Source organism: Hemitrygon akajei, chromosome 2 (assembly GCF_048418815.1).
Source record: "Hemitrygon akajei chromosome 2, sHemAka1.3, whole genome shotgun sequence".
Taxonomy (NCBI): Eukaryota; Metazoa; Chordata; class Chondrichthyes; order Myliobatiformes; family Dasyatidae; genus Hemitrygon; species Hemitrygon akajei.
This window is the reverse complement of record NC_133125.1, coordinates 143,238,345-143,257,918: the sequence shown is the minus strand read 5'-3', so window position 1 is coordinate 143,257,918 and position 19,574 is coordinate 143,238,345. Positions and strand designations below refer to the sequence as shown.

Sequence of the window (19,574 nt, the reverse complement as noted above, 5' to 3'; positions counted from 1 at the left end):
TGTCGGAACCGCTTCTTTTCATGGTATATGTCAATGATTTAGATGACGGAATTGATGGCTTTGTGGTCAAGTTTGCAGACAATATGAAGATAAGTTGAGGGGCAGGTAGTGTTGAGGAAGTAGCAGTCTGCAGAATAACTTACGACAGATTGGAGAACGGCTAACAAGTGGCAGATGAAATACGCTGTAAGGAAGTGTATGGCCATGCACTTTGTTAGAAGGAATAAAGGCATATATAGTTTTCTAAATGGGGAGAAAAATCAAAATTCAGAAAAAGGACAGGAGTCCTTGGGCACAATTCCTAAAGGTTAACTTGCAGATTGAGTCGGTGCTAAGGAAGGCAAACTCAATGTTAACACTCATTTTGAGAGGACTAGAAAATGACAGCAAAGGTGTAATGCTGAGGCTTTATAGGACAGTGGTCAGACTGAACTTGGAGTATTGTGAGCAGTTTTGGGCCCCTTATCTAAGAAAATATGTGCTGGCATTGGAGAGGGTGCAGGAGGTTGATGAGAATGATGCCCAGAATGAAAGGGTTAACATATGAGGATCATTTGATAGTTCTGGAGTTTAGAAGAATGAGGGGTGAAACTCATTGAAATCTATTGAAAGGCCCAGATGGAGTTTCCTATGGTGGGGGAGTCTAGAATTGGGACACAGCCTCAGCATAGAGGAACATCCATTTAGAACAGAGATGAAGGGAATTTCTTTAGCTAGAGGGCAGTGAATCTGTGGAATTTATTGCTACAGACAACTGTGGAAGCCAAGTCTTTGAAGTGGAGGTTAGTAGGTTCTTGATTAGTCAGGGTGTCAAAGGTTACAGGGAGAAGGCAGGAGAATTGGGTTGAAAAGGATAATAAATCATCCATAATGGAATGTCGAAGCAAACACCATGGGCTGAATGGTCTAATTCTGCTCCTATGTCTTATAGTCTTAAGTTCTTATTTCAATTGATCTCTGGTTCCAAAAAGTATTTTGGGGGAGCTTCAGATACCCACTGCCATGTGTGATATATTCTGACATCACCTTGAACATCCAGACACTACTCCTTCTCTAGAAGTAGTAGTTCTCGTCCAGCCATTTTAAATGAAAAATCAAGTTAATTTCAGCCTGGAATGGGTTCATCATCATTTAATCTTTTGGAAAAGAGTTTCAGATTACATCCACTCTTTTTGAGAAACAAAAAAAGGAGTAGAAATTTACATTCTGTGTACACCAAAACTAATTGAAACAGGTGAAGGTCAAACCATTATGTAATAAATCAGTGGCAACACAAACAAAACAGCAGCAAAGTACATTTTTTCCCCTCAGACTATTCTGTAGTTTGTTGTCTTAGCAAATGCTCCACTATAAGGGCACTTACCTAAAGGGAAAAGTCAAACAAGGTGCTTATAACCAGAAATTATTAAGGTCAAAGTCAGTAAACAGTCACAAAACAGGAACCATACATCAGTTAAGTCTCCTCTTAGCCTTCTCTGATCCAAAGAAAATAACCCCACTTTTCTTTGTAATGATGAAGATAAAGATTTTTTTTAAAAGATCAGCTTTATTTGTTCCATGTACTTTGTAACAGGCAGTAAAATGCATTGCCTGTGTCAGATCAAATCAGCGAGGATTGTGCTGGGCAGCCTGCAGATGTTGCCATGTTTCTGGTGCCAATATAGCAAGCCCACAACTCACTAACCCTAACCTGGTAACACCTTCATAAATATGAGCAGGGCTGAAGGGCCTATTTCTGTGTTGTATAACTTTATGAGGCTGAATTCCCATCTGCCCCCCTCTCTTGCTATAACCAGGTAATCAAGCATGTAGTCCTTGAGCTATGGTCTGTCAAATACTGTGTGTAGTTCTCACATAACCTAGATGTTATAATTAATGGTTTAACTAATAAAGGACTACTTCCTTTGTGTTTTCTGTGACCCACTCCAGGGTTCTGAAGTTCTTCCACACCTTTCAGTATCACCTGTTACAATTCTGATTCCCACCTACTCCTACCCAAACATGTTACTTATCTGGATTCAATTCATCTGCCATTTCTGCCCAACTGACCAGGTCACTTGTGCTGCCCAGACTAAAGTTTGCTCCCCAGTGCCTGCTCATGGACAGATTTTTTTTAGTTATCTGCAGGCTCCTTTTATCATGTCCCATTATCTTTGTCTGTTTAATTTATATTGCAGAAAGCAAAGGACCAAGTATTGACTCTCATGTAGTCCCTCTAGCAATATTACACCTGTCACCAAAAGAAAAAGCACACTGTTACCTTTGGCCTCGCCACCAAGCAAATCTTGGCCATTCTCCCTTGGATTCCATTTTACTTATTTGACCAGAATACCATTAGGAACATGGAACCTTGTCAAATACCTTGCTAAAATCCATGTAAGCTCTATCAAACAGGTGCCGTCATTGACTCTCCTTGTTATCTCTTCTGAAAAATCAATCATTAGTCAGATATGACCTTCCCTTAACAAAGAAATGTTGATAGCCCCTAATTAATCCTTGCTTTTCTAATTGAAGATTTATTCTGTCCATTGGAATGGATTCCAGTAAGTTCATTACCCCCACCCTGGCCTCCAATTTTATGCCTTCCTCACCCATAAACAAATGAAGCAGTCGAATCTAAAACAAGTTGGGTTGGGAATTCAGATCAAATTTAAATGACAAAGTTCAGCTGAGATAAACTGACGGCAAGAGTTATACAAATCAATACGAATGTCACCTAGGTTTTGAGCCTGCTGCTCATAGCCAATACCGAAAGCATCTCCAACAATGCCAACCTGGAGCACTGCATTGCAGAAGTGTTATACTCACCATAAAGATTTTCCAGACACAGTATATAGAGAAAAAGTACCCCAAAAAATTAAAATATTTTCCTTGGAATGTTTTTGAATATTCAAATCTTTCCTGTAAAAGATAAACAGGACATGTATTTTCAGTACTGTTTCCGTGCCCCTAGTGCAGTGATGATTAGCAGAGTCAATTTAATTTCACCTTCAGGTTAGATTCACCATTCTCCCAATCCAGTTATTTTCCATTAATGTGCCATTTTGATGACCATGATCTACTGGTTGTGCTTGACTGCATCAAAGCTATTCAATTTACTGAGATTACACTGGGTCAAAGGCACGATGAGATAGGAAAGACAAGGCTCAAGGAAGTTGTGTTAAGGTTTTACAAAATCACTGGCTTAAATCTTGGTGACCACTTTTGGTCACCTGGCTTTAGGAAGTACGCTAAGAATTTGGGAAGGGCTTAAGAATTTGGACGACTGGAACAGCTCCAATAATGAATGATTTCACTTCTTGGGAGAGACTGAAGATGGAGCAGTTTCCTTTAGAATAGTCAGTTCAGTTACAGGAGATTTTATAGGAATATTCAAGATAATAAAGCATTTTGAAAGGACGAATAATAGAAATGGACAGAACTTGCCTGTTTTATCTCCTTAGCCTCCACCCTCTGCTCAAATTCACTTGGATCATTATCAACATCCCTCTTGCTTTTCTGGATCTTTTTGTCTCCAACTCAGAAGACATACTATCCACTATTATCTACTACAAATCTGAGGACTCCCATAGCTACCTAGACTACACTTCCTCCCACCTTGTCTCCAGTAAGGATGCCTTTCCTTTCACAGTTTCTCTGTCTCTGCCACATTTGTTTTCAAAATATACCCTTGTTTTTCAGGAATTTTAGTTGATGGAACCCTCTCTTGCATTTCCTCCACTGCTCAGATGTCTGCTCCTGACCACCCTCTGCCAAGCCAGAATAGAGATGGAGTTCCCTTATTCCTCACCATTCTCTGCATCAGTCTCCACATCCAGTACATACTTCACCATTTCTGCCAGTATTGCAACTGGATCCCATCACCAGACATATCTTCTCTTCCCTCTCTACTTCACCTATTTTGCTTTCTGCAAGGACCTCTCTCTGTGATTTGTTCATCTGCTCATCACCCCCACCCACCCCTCCTCATCTCCTGACAATATGCCCTGCAACCAGGTGTTACATCTTCTCCCTCACAATCATCCAGGGACCTAAACAACCCTTCCAGATGAAGCTGAGATTCATGTGTATCTTCTCCAACCTGGTCTAATGCATTCATTGCTCCCAACATGGCTTCTCCAAAACCAACCACAGACTGGGCAGTTATTTTGCCAAACACCTATGCTCTGTACACAATGGCTCACTTGACCTTTCAGTTGGATGCTGCCTCAACCCCCTTCCCATTGCCACATTGAACTAGCTGCCCTTGGTTTCTCTGCTGTCACATGAAGCCAAACATAATCGAGAAGACCACCACCTTATGTTCCAGAGAAACACACTCAAAATGCCAGAGAAACTTAGCAGGTCAGGCAGCATCCATGGAGGAATGAACAGTTGATGCTTTGGGCTGAGACTGTTTATTCTTCTTCATAGATGCTGCCAAAAGGCAGTGCAGCACGGCAGCAGCGGCCTTTCAGACCTGGTGTTACTTTAATTTAATTTAATTTTCTAATTTCATTTTGAGACACAATTTTTGATTAGGGCACATGGATAACAGAGTGACCATCTACCATCGCCAGATACTGCAACAATACAGAGATCGCCCAAAAACAAACCTTCATGAAGATCTGCTGGTTAAATTACTCGACCTTGGCTTGCTGAGGGGATCGGGCCTACAGTCCTCAGAGTCGCCTGTTGCTAGTGGCCGGAGGTGGGGACGTCGTAAGCAGTGTGCGAGGAAGCAGAAGCGAGGCAAGCGGGCAGGGGACTGTGCCAGGCAAAAAGCAAACCCTAGCCGGCCAGCTCTCCCGTCCATTCTGGTCTCCAATGTCCGCTCCCTGGACAATAAATTGGACTACATCCGACTCCAACAAAATACTCAGCGGGAATACAGAGTTTGCTGTGCGTATATTTTCAGAGACGTGGCTCAATAATGGAGCCCTGGACACCGCCGTTCAGCTGGACGGGCTCGCCTTGTTTCGAGCGGACAGGGATGCAGCTCTTTCCGGTTAAGACTTGCAGTGGTGGCTTGTTTGTTTACATCAATACGGAATGGTGTAAGAACTCTGTGCTGGTTTCCAGATACTGCTCATTGCTAGTGGAGTTTGTGACTGTTAGATGCAGACCATTTTATTTACCACGGGAATTCACCACTGTCCTTACAGTCGGTGTCTACATTCCTGGCAGCGCTAATGCTAAGGAGGCGCTATGCGAACTGTATGGGGCTATTAGCGAACTCAGAACACACACCCTGATGGACTGTTTATTGTCGCCGGAGATTTTAACCATGCAAACCTCAAGTCAGTGCTCCCCAAATTCCATCAGTATGTGGACTTTGCAATGAGGGGGAAGAACTCATTGGACCTTGTTTACACAAACATCCCCGACACGTACCAGGCGGAGCCCCGCCCCCACCTCACTTATTCAGACTACATTTCTGTTATGCTAATCCCAGCAAACAGACCACTCGTCAGACACTCCAGACCAGTGCAGAAGCAGGTGAAAACCTGGCCAGCAGGAGCCATCTCTGCTCTTCAAGACTGCTTTAAGCACACTGACTTGCACATGTTCAGGGAAGCTGCAACTGATGGCGACTCTACCAACTTAGAGGAGTACATGGCATCAGTGACTGCACCAACGACCTTGGGGTTCAAATCCACACGTCCCTCAAGGTCTCTGCACAGGTTGACAGGGTAGTTAAGAAAGCCTATGGGTTGCTAGGCTTCATTAACAGGGGAAATTGAGTTCAAGAGTAGAGAGGCTATGTTGCAACTCTACAAATGTCTGGTGAGACCGCACTTAAGAGTACTGTGTTCAATTCTGATCATATTATATAGGAAGGATATGGAAGCTATGGAGAGGGTGCAGAGGAGATTTACCAGGATGTTGCCTGGTTTGGAGAACAAGTCATAAGAAGCAAGGTTAGCAGAGCTGGAACTTTTCTCTTTGGAGCATAGAAGAATGAGAGGAGACTTGATAGAGGTCTACAAGATTATGAGAGGCATAGATAGGGTGGATAGTCAGTACCAGTTTCCCAGGGCACCAATAGCAAACACCAGAGGGCAAAGGTACAAAATTAAGGGAGGGAAGTTTAGGGGAGATATCGGGGATAAGTTTTTTTTTATACAGAGGGTTGTGAGTGCCTGGAATGACTTGCCAGGGATGGTGATGGAGGCTAAAACATTATGGGTATTTAAGAGCCTCTTGGACAGGCACATGGATGAAAGAAAAATGGAGGGTTATGGGGTAGTGTGGGTTTAGTACTTTTTTTTAAGGATTATATGGGTCGGCACAACATGGAGGGCTGAAGGGCCTGTACTGTGCCGTAGTGTTCTATGGCTCCATGGACGTCATTGTGTCCAAGACCATCACTACATGCGCTAACCAGAAGCCATGGATGACCGCGGAGGTGCGTGCGCTGCTGAGGACCTGTGATTCCGCCTTCAGAGCAGGTGACAAGGCAGCCCTAACAACAGCAAAGGCCAAACTGTTCTGGGCCATCAGAGAGGCAAAGCGTGCACACGCCCAGCGAATCCACAGCCACTTCCAGGACAGCGGCGACATGCGACGCATGTGGAAGGGCATTCAGGACATCAACTACAGGACAACATCACCTGACTGTGCAGGTGATGCCTCCCTCCCAGATGTGCTGAATAACTTCTATGCCTGGTTTGAGGTGGAAAGTGACATGGCAGTGTGGAAGTCCACCCTCCTACAAATGACCAGGTGTTGTGTCTCTCCGTGGCCGACGTGAGAAGAACCTTGTGCAGGGTCAACCCACAGAAGGCTGCTGGACAAGACAGCATTCCTGGTAGAGTGCTCAGAGGATGTGCAGACCAGCTATGGGATGTTCTCACTGACATCTTCAATATCTCCCTGCGCAGCGCCACCATTCCAACTTGTTTCAAGGCCGCCACCATCGTCCCCTTGCTGAAGAAGTCTTCAGTGCCCTGCCTAAATGACTACCGTCCCGTTGAACTTACATCCATCATCATGAAGTGTTTCGAGAGGCTCATCATGAGGCATATCAAGACCCTGCTGCCCCCTCACTGGACCCCTGCAGTTCACGTACCGTCCCAACCGTTCAACAGATGACGCCGTTGCCATCACCCTCCAACTGGCCCTAACCCACCTGGACAAAAAAGACATGTACGTTTGAATGCTGTTCATAGACTTCAGTTCAGCATTCAACACAATCATCCCTCAGAAACTGATTGGAAAGCTGAGCCTACTGGGCCTGAACAACTCCTTCTGCAAGTGGATACTGGACTTCCTGACTGGGAGACCTCAGTCAGTCCAGATCACAGGTAGCATCTCTAACAGCATCACACTGAGCACTGGGGCCCTCCAGGGCTGCGTGCTCAGTCCACTGCTGTTCACTCTGCTGACCCACGACTGTGCTGCAACACACAGCTCGAACCATATCATCAAGTTCGCCGATGACACGACCGTGGTGGGTCTCATCAGCAAGAATGACGAGTCAGCATACAGAGAGGAGGTGCAGCGGCTAACAGACTGGTGCAGAGCCAACAACCTGTCTCTGAATGTGAACAAAACAAAAGAGATGGTTGTTGACTTCAGGAGGGCATGGAGTGACCACTCTCCGCTGAACATCGACAGCTCCTTGGTAGAGATAGTTAAGGGCACCAAATTTCTTGGTGGAGAATCTCACCTGTTACCTCAACACCAGCTCCATTGCAAAGAAAGCCCAACAGCATCTCTACTTTCTGTGAAGGCTGAGGAAAGTCCATCTCCCACCCCCCCATCCTCATCACATTCTACAGGGGTTGTATTTAGAGCATCCTGAGCAGCTGCATCACTGCCTGGTTTGGAAATTGCACCATTTCGGATCGCAAGACCCTTCAGCGGATAGTGAGGTCAGCTGAGAAGATCACTGGGGTCTCTCTTCCCACCATTACAGACATTTACACTACACGCTGCATCCATAAAGCAAACAGCATTATGAAGGACCCCACGCACCCCTCATACAAACTCTTCTCCCTCCTGCCATCTGGGAAAAGGCACCAAAGCATCCGGGCTCTCACGACCAGACTATGTAACAGTTTCTTCCCCCAAGCCATCAGGCTCCTCAATACTCAGAGCCTGGACTGACACCAACTTACTGCCCTCTACTGTGCCTATTGTCTTGTTTATTATTTATTGCAATGCCTGCACTGTTTTGTGAACTTTATGCAGTCCTGGGTAGGTCTGCAGTCTAGCGTAGTTTTTTTTTTGTGTTGTTTTTATGAAGTTCAGTGTAGTTTTTGTACTGTTTCATGTAGCACCATGGTCCTGAAAAAAGTTGTCTCGTTTTTACTGTGTACTGTACCAGCAGTTATGGACAAAATAACAATAAAAAGTGACTTGACTTTACTTGACCAGCTGAATTCCTCCAGCATTTTGTGTACATTGCTCTGGATTTCCAGCATCTACAAAATCTCTTCTGTTTACCTCATATGCTACCTGAGTAGTCTAAAATGCAATGGTTATGAACTCAGAATTTTCCACTTTCAGGTAACCTACAAATCACCCCTCCTCCCTAATTCTTTTCCACTCACTTTAGATCACTTTATGTCCTCTCTCCCTTTGGTCTCCTTATCACCACCACCCCCCCCCCCCCCCCCCCACCATTATCTCAGTAAGTTGCCATTCTCCATCATTCCCATCTAACGGTCATCCCTCTCTCATCTGGTTGAACATCACTCCCAACCCTCTGCTCATCTTGCCCCAACTCACCTCACTCCACCTATCACCCACCGGTCTCTGCCTCACCCCCTCCTTCACTTTATACTGGCTATATTCTCTCTACACTCTCAGTCCTCATGCAGGATCTCAACCCAAACTGCCAACCACCCCTTAGACTCCACAATGGTGTTCTGACTTTCTAATTTCCTCCAGCAGTATTTTTGATTATGACACTTGCAGAAGTTATGATTGCAGGTCTGACAGGATGTCGGAAGCTGTTTTCAAATTGGAATCGAGTAACTAATTGAACAATTAAAACCAAGGGCTATGAGGAAAGAGCAGATGGAGGGAACTAACTGGATAATTCTTCCAACAATTTGGAGGAGGTACCAAGCAATATCTATTAACAACAGCTTTTGTAAAAATGAGTATGTAGCATTTATAACACCTTAAAATACATAACCTTTTCAGCAAAAAGAATTTCTTATAAATGTTTAATTGACAAAGTCAAGCCAATACTCTGCATACACTGGAAATGGAGGGCAAAAGGTCAACTTAATCACTACCTTTGTTGCATGAAGATCAACTGTTTCAAGAAATAAATGTCGGCTCAATTCTTCCAGAGCATCTACTTCCTGCTGAATATGTGAGAGATCTGAGCAACGGTGTTAAAGAATAGAGCAAATTGGTTAAATGCACACACTGACTTGCAAATCTTAATAGCTGGTGGACTAACAAATGTCATGTGAATATGAATATTGAAATCTCATGTGAAGGTGAATATTGGAAGTATCCATAATTTTTGAACATGACTATCAAGAAATCATTAGTTATTTATATTTGAAAGTTCCTAAAGAGCTATTGGGTGTGCTTCAAGCCTCCAAAAGCACAAAAAATATATAAAAGAACTGAACTAAGTGCAAAATAGAAGGCTTACAATGATGGCATGAGATAGAGTCATAGAAAAATACAGCACAGAAACAGGCCCTTTGGCCCATCTAATCTGTGTTGAACCACTTAAACTGCAGACTCCCATTGGGACTATAACCCTCCATATCCCTATCATCCATGGACTTTATCTATCCAAACTCCTCTTTAAATTGAAATCAAGCTCACATGGCACCTTGTGCTGGCATCTCATTTCACACTCTCACAACCGAGTGAAGAAGTTTCCCCTCATGTTCCCCTTATCCTTTTCACCCTTAACCCATGACTTCTAGTTGCAGTCCCACACATCCTCAGTGGAAAAAGCCTTTGAGAGATTATTTCAGATCCTATCTTTCCCACCCACCTGGCTTCACCTATCACCTTCTTGCTATCCTCTTTCCCCTCCCTCCACCTTTTTGTTCTGGCACCTTCTTCCTTCCTTTCCAATTCTGAAGAAGGGCCTCAGTCTGAAAAGTTGACTGTTTATTCATTTCAACTCCTCTACCTGGAAAGAGGGAGGATTTGCAATCTCTCGCTTGAGGGGTAGTTCTTAAGGGGAAGCACATGATGGAAAAAGGAATAGAAGGATAATGATGATATAGTTGGATGAAGGAGGATTTGAGGAGGTTAAAGTTAAGCTTAAGGTCCAGTACTTATCTGCTTGCTTCTGCACTATAACCTCTGCAATATTCCATATACAGTAAATTCCAGTTATTGGGCATTGGTTCATCAAGGCAGCCACTTATTTGGGACAACTCATAAAAAATATTCGAGAAAGTAGCTGAGATTCCCTTCATTTTTTGGGATATTATGCCGCTTAATTGGGGCAGGGGACCGTTGCCGAACAGTTGCTAATAGATGCATGTCCTTATGTGGCTATTACACACTACACTGTGCTTAAAATGAACCAGTTTTTAAACAGCATCAGTTGTGTATGCTTGTGTTCAAAAAGTAGTGAATTTGTCACTGACAGTTGGTGAAAATAAGCAGTAAAACAATTCAAAACAGTTTTGCTCACAGTCATTTCAGCATTCAGGTCTGGCTATGCCAGAAACAGCCAGGAATGAAAAGGAAATTGTTTCACTACTTCAATGAGTAAGGAACTACGAAGAATTTGAATGTATTGACAATTATCTTGATTGCTACAATGAAAATGAAGATTTGGAGAATGCAATTGTTGAAAGCATTGTATGAAGGCAGTCCATTACCTGCAATTATTTTGTTCAAAAGAACGCAGCTGTGAATTGTCTGTCGATAAATAGTCCTGTAGCAGTATTGATAGTGTTCTAACTTGTTTTGTATTTCATTTAAATATATAATTTGTTACTCAGTTAAATGGTAGTTTGTCTTCTCTATACCTTTTTAACTATTTCCATGAAACTGCAGCTAACTGGGGCAGCTGCTTAATTGGGCCAAAATGTACTGAACCCGATGTATCTCAATTAAATGGAATCCACTGACATTAAAAAAAAACATTGCTTAGAGTAACAAGGTCCATCTCCATTTGGAAGGAGAATAAATTTCATGCTATTTAGTTGACATAAAAGGATATTTTCACCATTGGAAGATGATGATGTCACACTTTTGATCATTCCCCAAAAGCCTGCAGGCTTATTCAGTACTTCTCCACGCTGGTACATCATTCTCCTGGTCATAGCAATTCTAACAGGGAGGGAAACAAAAAAAAAATAAGAGGTTGGATGTCTTATACCAGCTAGCTATGACACAATGCATTTCCAAACAGTGAAGGCAAATCCAGAACTTACAGAACAGGCAGCAAAGGAAAAGACTGGGTCAAACCAAATCAGAACAGGTGACTCAATGTGACTCAAAATATTCAGTATACCATCTTAAGCACAGAGAGCAGGATATGGGAGGGGGAAGAGCTAGAGCAGTGAGTCAGCGGAAATGCTGAGAAGTCAAATGTTTTGTTATAAATACAGTATATAAATAGCATCATATTTACTGTTTCTTTCTAGAGAATAGTTAGAATCAGTAGATAGTTAGAACTAATGAGTTGGCTGTGGTTATCATTATCTGTTGGTCAATAAAGCTCAATATTAACAACCTAAACATCAAAGGGCCAGTAAAAAGATGCTGGAGGCAGCAATTGTAGAGAGAAGTGGACATTCTGAAGGGTCCCACCCTGAAATGTTCACTGTCTATTTCCCTCCACAGTGAACTACTGAGTTCCTACAGCATGGTTGTTCATTGCTGCAGTTTCCAATATCTGTAGTCTCCGGTGTAACCATCAAAGGGCTCTCCTGCACATCATGGAACTAATAGACTCCCCTTAAGGTCGATTCAGTTGAGTTTCTGATCAGTGGGATGTTGGTGCTACTGAACATCAAGGACAAGTGATTAGATTCTGGAGTTTTGGAGATGGTCATTACCTGGTCCTTTTGTGGCATGAATGTTACTTGCTACTTATCACTCCATGCCTGAATGGTATCTTGCTGCATAAAGTTGTGAACGGCTTCCTTCACAAAGGAGTTGCGAATAAGAACTCCTATTGTGTTTGAACACAATGTAAACATCAGCAAATATTACAGTTGGCTCTCCTTATCCGTGGGGGATTGGTTCCGGGACTCCCCACAGATACCAAAAAATGCCGATGCTCAAGTCGGTGGACGTTAGGATCCGGCGGAGCTCCTGAGCTTACTTAACCTGTCTCAGTGCAGTGGACTTCAGGACCTGGCGGAGCACTGGAGCTTATTTAAACTGTCTCAGTGCGGTGGACTTTAGGACCAGGTGGAGCTCGGGATCCGCCGCCTGCAGTGTTTCTGTTCCAGAAAACGATCATGATTGAAAATAAAGTGGAAATAATAAAGTGATCGGAAAGAGATGAAACGCCAATGGTCATCGGAAAAGTGTTAGGCTACAGTTGGGATAAAGTGAGAATAATGAAGCATGTGAAGGCCCTGCCCCGATGAAAGCTACAATTATTACTAAGCAATGCAGTGGTTTAATTATTGAAATACATATTTTTCTTAAGTGTTTTATATGCATAGAATGGTAAAATATGTACTATACACTAAGACAAACATTTGACTAGCTGACGCTAAATAATACTGGATGTACCTGTTCTGACTTAGAGAACTTCCTTTTTTTTTTTGATTCCCAATCCGTGGTAACCTATGCACATTCTCCCGTATACCTTAAATCATCTCTGATGATGATGATGATGGCGACAATGTCGATTCAGGCCTGAGAGGCCAGCATTAGGCATTTTCACGCCCTACAAGGCGAGGTACGAAGAACTATGTGGTGCACCACTCCTCACACAGATGTTTTACAGTATTTTTCTTCATTTTACAAGGTTGAGTTGCGAGCTCAACACTCAACCCAGCATGGATGGAAAGCATACACAGGAATGGCCCAACTGGATTTGAACCCGGGAACCTCCATTCCAGAGTCTGGCGCTGATGTCACTGCACCACCAACCAACCTAAATCATCTCTAGATTACTCATAATACCTAATACAATGTAAATGCTATGTAAATAGTTGTTATACTGTATTGTTTAGAGAATAATAACAAGAAAAAAAAAGTCTGTACATGCTCAAACAACAAGTGCTGGAGAGAGAACTTCCAGGTTTTCCAAATCCACGATTGGTTGAATCCGAGCATGCGGAACCCGTGGATGAGGGGGGCCGACTGTACCTGACTTAATCATCTTGCTGACTGTAGAGCCTTTCTGTTAACTATACTCTAAGAGTATTTTGTTAGGTGTGATGTGCTCTGGGATGTCCTGATGTAGCAAAAGGTGCTAAAGGACTATGAGTCATTCCTTTGCCCTTTCCATTTTTGATAAGCAGCCTTTATCTCTCTCTGTGAATTGCTGTCTACTACCTGCCACGACCTGCTGTCAACTTGAGTTTCAATTGGATTTTCGTATATAGGAAAAGTGATATGATATGCAAATATAAGCTCTCACTAGAAAGACTATTTATAGATCTGTCAATTAATCATTATAAAATCTTAATGCATTGTTTTAACACCTTAATTGTGTATATTAATGGGAAAGAAATTTACCAGGCCTTTCAAAAGGATTAATCAAGTACCTTCAGTGTGTTCCACACTCAGCCTGACAATCAGCCAAGATTAACTAAATGACATACAATGCAGGGCAAAGAGGCTGCTGCTTCTTATGTCCTGACAGGTGGAGTACGGCGAATCACACTATGCAGATTTGCAATGAGAAGTGACGGAGGAAAGGTTAGGGATGTGGGCAGAAGTGGAAATTTCAGTGAAAAGAATTTCCCCTGACAATTAGACCACCTAAGTCAGACTGAGTTATCCCCTTAAATTAAATCATTGAATCAATCCTTTTAGCACTGATTCCCACAAGCTGTAATACTTACAAGAAGGACACATCTTTCTGCTTGGTATTTCACAACCTCAAAATCACCCAAAACATTTTACAGTCAAGTAAACTGTGGTCAGTAGCCAACTTGTGTATAAGGAGCTGTATTACAGTTCTATGAAACCGTGACACCGGATCTTCAAGCTCATGTAAGAAAGTAGGTGGAGACACAGTTTAAAACATTATCCAAAAGGCAAAAATCCACTGCATTGGAGGGTTGGACTGAATTTCTGAACTGAATTCTCTGACACAGGATTTGAACCCACGACAACTGACTCAGAAGTGAAAGTGTTACCAAGGCTTACACCAACCTACTTAACTCAAAACTTTTTGAGAAATTCCATCCTTTAACTTCAAAAAATGAAACAATAGAGTGGAATTCACGTAGATACTTAAAAGACTCATTGATGTCAGCAACGAGCAATTTTCAACAACTTAACCATAACCTTTCAACCTTATCAAGATTCAGTATTCAAATTAACAGATGCAGATTCCAATTTTTCCCCATTACTGTCTTGTGCTCATCTATTTGTTTTCTGTAACATATTTTGAACACTGATAGAATATAAAAATCTACAGCACATTACAAGCTATTCGGCCCACAATGTTGTGCTGCCTACGTAACCTAGTCTAGAAACTGCCTAAGAATTTCCCTACCTCATAGCTCTCTTATTTCTAAGCTCCATGTACCTATCTAAGAGTCTCTTCAAAGGCCCTAATGTATCCGCCTCTACCACCTTCACTGGTGGTGCATTCTATGCACCCACCACTTTGTGTGAAAAACGTACCTCTGACATCCCCCTGTACCTACTTCCAAGCACCTTAAAACTATGGCCCCCTTGTGTTAGTCATTTCAGCCCCGGGAAAAAGCCTCTGGCTATCCACACGTTCAATGTCTCTCATCATCTTATACACCTCTATCAGCTCACCTCTCCTCTGCTGTTGCTCCAAGAAGAAAAGGCCAAGTTCACTCAACCTATTCTCATAAGGCATGCTCTCTAATCCAGGCATCATCCCTGTAAATCTCCCCTGCGCTCTTTTTATAGTATCCACATCCTTCCTGTAGTGAGATGACCAGAACTAAACACAGTACTCCAAGTGGGATTTAACTACTGTCTTATAAGCTTTAATATTATTCAATATCTTTAGTTACACTAACCTATTACACCTTCGATCTTCCAAGACTGGAAAATTCCAGTGGCCAGTCAGCTGGAAACAAATCATGCCTTGCATTGTGCTATCTATGAAGTACTGCAGGGAATCTCCTACAGAGACAAGATCCTTCCAAAGTAAAACTATCTACTGTATTTGTTATGGAATTAAAATAAATAAACACATTTTAACATCATGTCCTTCCAAAATTTGACAAAATGGAACAATGGAAACGTCTCTACTTTTTGCGAAGGCTGAGGAAAGTCCATCTCCCATCCCCCATCCTCATCACATTCTACAGGGGTTGTACTGAGAGCATCCTGAGCAGCTGCATCACTGCCTGGTTCGGAAATTGCACCATCTCAGATCGCAAGACCCTGCAGCGGATAGTGAGGTCAGCTGAGAAGATCATCAGGGTCTCTCTTCCTGCCATCACGGACATTTACACTACACGCTGCATCCACAAAGGATACAGCATTATGAAGGACCCCATGCACCCCTCATACAATCTCTTCTCCTTCCTGCCGTCTGAGAAAAGGCTCCGAAGCATTCGAGCTCTCACGACCGGACTATGTAACAGTTTCTTCCCCCAAGCTATCAGACTCCTCAATACCCAAAGCCTAGACTGACACCTTGCCCTACTGTCCTGTTTATTATTTATTGTAATGCCTGCACTGTTTTTGTGCACTTTATGCAGTCCACTGTAGGTCTGTAGTCTAGTGTAGCTTTCTCTGTGTTGTTTTTTTTATTACGTAGTTCAGTCTAGTTTTTTGTACTGTGTCATGTAGCACCATGGTCCTGAAAAACGTTGTCTCATTTTTACTATGCGCTGTACCAGCAGTTATGGTCGAAATGACGATAAAAGTTGACTTGACTTGACTTGAAATTGCCAATCCCTTTACAGGACAGAAGTTTAAGGGGATTTTTAACACGGATATTCAAAATCACAAATACATCTGGTGGATATAAGTTACAGCTGTTTCTATTGGTGGGGGAGTCAGTAACCAGAGAGTATATATTTAAAGTAACTACCAGCAAAATAACCAATGGGAAGAATAGGATTTCTGGTTTCTAAATACACCAAGATCTTGTGATTTGGGAAATAGTGTATGAAAGAACAGTGGAAACAGATTCAATGGGAATTTTCAAAAGGAGAACAAAAAAAAACACTGCTGGACGGATTCAGCAGGTCAAGCAGCATCTGTGGGGAGGTGGGAAAAGAATTGATTTTTCAGATTCAGCAGCTTCTGTGGAGGGGAAAAGAATTGCTGAGTTTTCAGGGTTGCATCAGTCCTTCCCTCCACAGATGCTGCTGGTCCCAGAGTTCCTTCAGCAGATTGTTTTCTGTTCCAGATTCTACCATCTCTAGTTTCCTGTATTTCCTTTCAAAAGGGAAATTCTATAAATACTTAAAATAAAACAGCTTAGACTCTGAATAAGGAACTAGACAGTGTGCCTACACTAGGACTCTACTTAATGCAAGTACTGATTTGTCACAGAACTTTTAGTTCTGTAATCCTAACACTCAAAGGCACATAATCCCTACACCCTGACACAGTGGTGCCAAGATAACAACCTCTCCCTCAATGTCCAAAAAACAAAAGAGCTGATTGTGGATTACAGGAGGAACAGAGACAGGCTCGGCCCGATTAACATTAATGGGTCTGCAGTTGAGAAGGTGATTAGTTTCAGTTCCTCGGTATACACAGCACCGATGATCTCACCTGAACTGTACACACCGGCTTTGTGGCAAAAAAGCACAACAGCGTCTCTTCCACTCAGGTGACTGAAGAAGTTCAGCATGAGTCCCCAAATCCTCAAGACCTTTTACACAGGCACCACTGAGACCATCCTGACTGGGTCTATCATCGCCTGGTATGGGAACTGCCCCAACCTTGATTGCTGGGCACTGTTGAAAGTGGTACGGACAGCCAGCACATCTGTGGATGTGAACGTCCCTCCATTGAGGATATTTACAGCAGTAGATGTGTAAAGATAGCCTGGAACATTATCGGGGACACTAGTAACCCCAACCATAAACTGCTTCTGTCTGGCAAACATTACCGCAACATCAAAGCCAGGACCAAAAGCCTATGGGACATCTTCTTCCTACAAACCATTAGACTTAAAAATTCACATGTCTGTACATTGTGACAGAGTCATAATGCAAAGATTTTTACTCCCTCATGTTGTGGGACGAATGTAAGATCTAAATAAATTCAATTAACTTTAAAATCAAGTTGCCCGTTCAGGCTGTGTGCTACTGTGCCTGGAATTGGCAGTGGGAGTACTGAAGAGAATGGGCCACATGGCTGTAGTGGGGATTGTTAACACCATCTACACGTTTGGGAGACAACCAGAACTCACCCCGTGGATGTGAAGGAAAATGCTGTCTTTCACTCTCATTTTTTTTGACTGCACAGCTATCTCTAGTCCAAAGATTTCTCTATGACAAGAAGCTCAAACACGCACCCTGACCCACTCAAAGCCAATCCCCACAAACAAGGTTTGTACATTGCCTCAAACACTCCCTGGATATGAGTTGCAGTGCAATGAGACAAATTTAACCTTTTCACCACTGCAGGAGAGCCCTCAACCAGGTTCCTGGTAAAAATATTGCTGTAAGTAACACAATAGTATGTGAACATTGCATTAATTCTACTAACACTCCCATACATGTGAATGCATTCTCCGTGCTCAACAGGTACCAGTGTAATTGGACAAACTCAGCACTAGAACCATGGTCTGGATGATCTCTTGCTATTCTGCGCAATTCTATGATGAGTCCTCTTAATTTGTTGATCTTAATTGGGACACTTTTATGCAGTTCATGGCATGATTTAAATTAATGAAAGCCTCTTCTTAAACTAAATGCATATTTATTTAAAACAGAACACTGGCAGAACTCAGTGGGGCAGCTGCATCTCAAAAGGTGCAGACTGACATTTTGGGTTGAGACCATGCATTAGGACTTTATTCTTGCTTACCGAATAAGACCAGGGAAGTTAGAACTGCATTTCACTTACTGTAAGGTGCAAAATGTGAAATATTTTCCAAATCACCTTGAAAAGCCGCAGTACTTTAGGTGGGTCCAACTCTTCAACTATGAAACTGAAAGCTTCAGCTTATGGCAAAACAGACTATTTGTTTTAAGTCACTACCTCACATTTTTCCTGCTATTGGCCATTAAATTTCTTGCTGGAATTCAATTTTCCACCCTCTTTCTAAAGTGTTTACAGCTTCTGCAATATTAATTTGATGAGAATATTTACTGCAGTCATCCCTGGTGCCACGAAACAATGCAAGCTAATGTAGGTCACAGACCTAACATGCCAAGTAGTTTAAAAACCACAATGATATCAGAACGAAGATTTTCTGCAAACCACAAGATGCATAAGAAAAGGTGAAAAGCCTTCAGACTCTAGTTGCACTGCAGTTAAACCACATCCGCCAAAAACTCTATTGTCCTATAACAATATTATGCGTATTAGCAAGAATATCATTGGGAATTGAGCAGATAGAACAAATGTGAGGCAGTCTCCCATGTGCACAGTAAGTTCTATATTAAAAGAAAACATTGATATATCTTTGTGCAACTTTTTTTTAAGAAAAGGAAACTGAAAATACGACCACAAAATGCACTCACATAGTGTGAAATTTTCAAAGAATAGGAAGTTCATCTCAGTCAGCCAATATTTATCCTTCAATCATGAGGTCATATTGCTATTAATGGAACCTTGCAAAACACACAGCTGTTTCTTATGTTATTACATTGACTTCACTTACTGGAATTTCTTGAGAGTTCTGAAGACCCAAGGCCAGGAAAGGTACAACATAAATGGAAGTCACTGATTTGCTAATCAGGTTGGATACTGTAGCTGAGTACATGTATTAGCTTAGGATGCACAGCTTAATGCAGCCCTGGAAAGGCTCAAGACAGACAGACAGACATACTTTATTGATCCCGAGGGAAATTGGGTTTCGTTACAGTCTCACCAATCAAGAATAGTGTAGAAATATAGCAATATAAAACCATAAATAAATAATAAGTAAATAATGTCAAGTGGAAATAAGTCCAGGACCAGCCTATTGGCTCAGGGTGTCTGACACTCCGAGGGATGAGCTGTAAAATTTGATGGCCACAGACAGGAATGACTTCCTATGATGCTCAGTGTTGCATCTCGGTGGAATGAGTCTCCGGTTGAATGTACTCCTGTGCCTATCCAATACATTATGGAGTGGATGGAAGACATTGTCCAAGATGGCATGCAACTTGGACAGCATTCTCTTTTCAGACACCACCGTCAGAGAGTCCAGTTCCACCCCCACAACATCACTGGCCTTATGAATGAGTTTGTTGATTCCATTGGTGTCTGCTACCCTCAGCCTGCTGCCCCAGCACACAACAGCAAACATGATAGCACTGGCCACCAGAGACTCGTAGAACATCCTCAGCATCGTCCGG

The 19,574-nt window shown here is 42.5% G+C and overlaps 1 protein-coding gene across 2 annotated transcripts in view; it reads right to left on the bottom strand.

Moving 5' to 3' along the window:
• LOC140716222 (Golgi pH regulator) overlaps window positions 1-19,574 on the bottom strand; it is a 63,305-nt gene that overhangs the window by 12,095 nt on the left and 31,636 nt on the right. Inside the window, exons 8-10 of one of the 2 annotated variants that reach the window (XM_073028846.1) lie at window positions 11,144-11,253; window positions 9,231-9,319; window positions 2,809-2,901 (exon numbers count right to left, since the gene is read on the bottom strand). In XM_073028846.1, the coding sequence (XP_072884947.1) occupies window positions 2,809-2,901; window positions 9,231-9,319; window positions 11,144-11,253 (292 nt within the window). The remainder of the gene's footprint in view (window positions 1-2,808; window positions 2,902-9,230; window positions 9,320-11,143; window positions 11,254-19,574) is intronic. The other variant, XM_073028848.1, reaches the window with a different exon arrangement.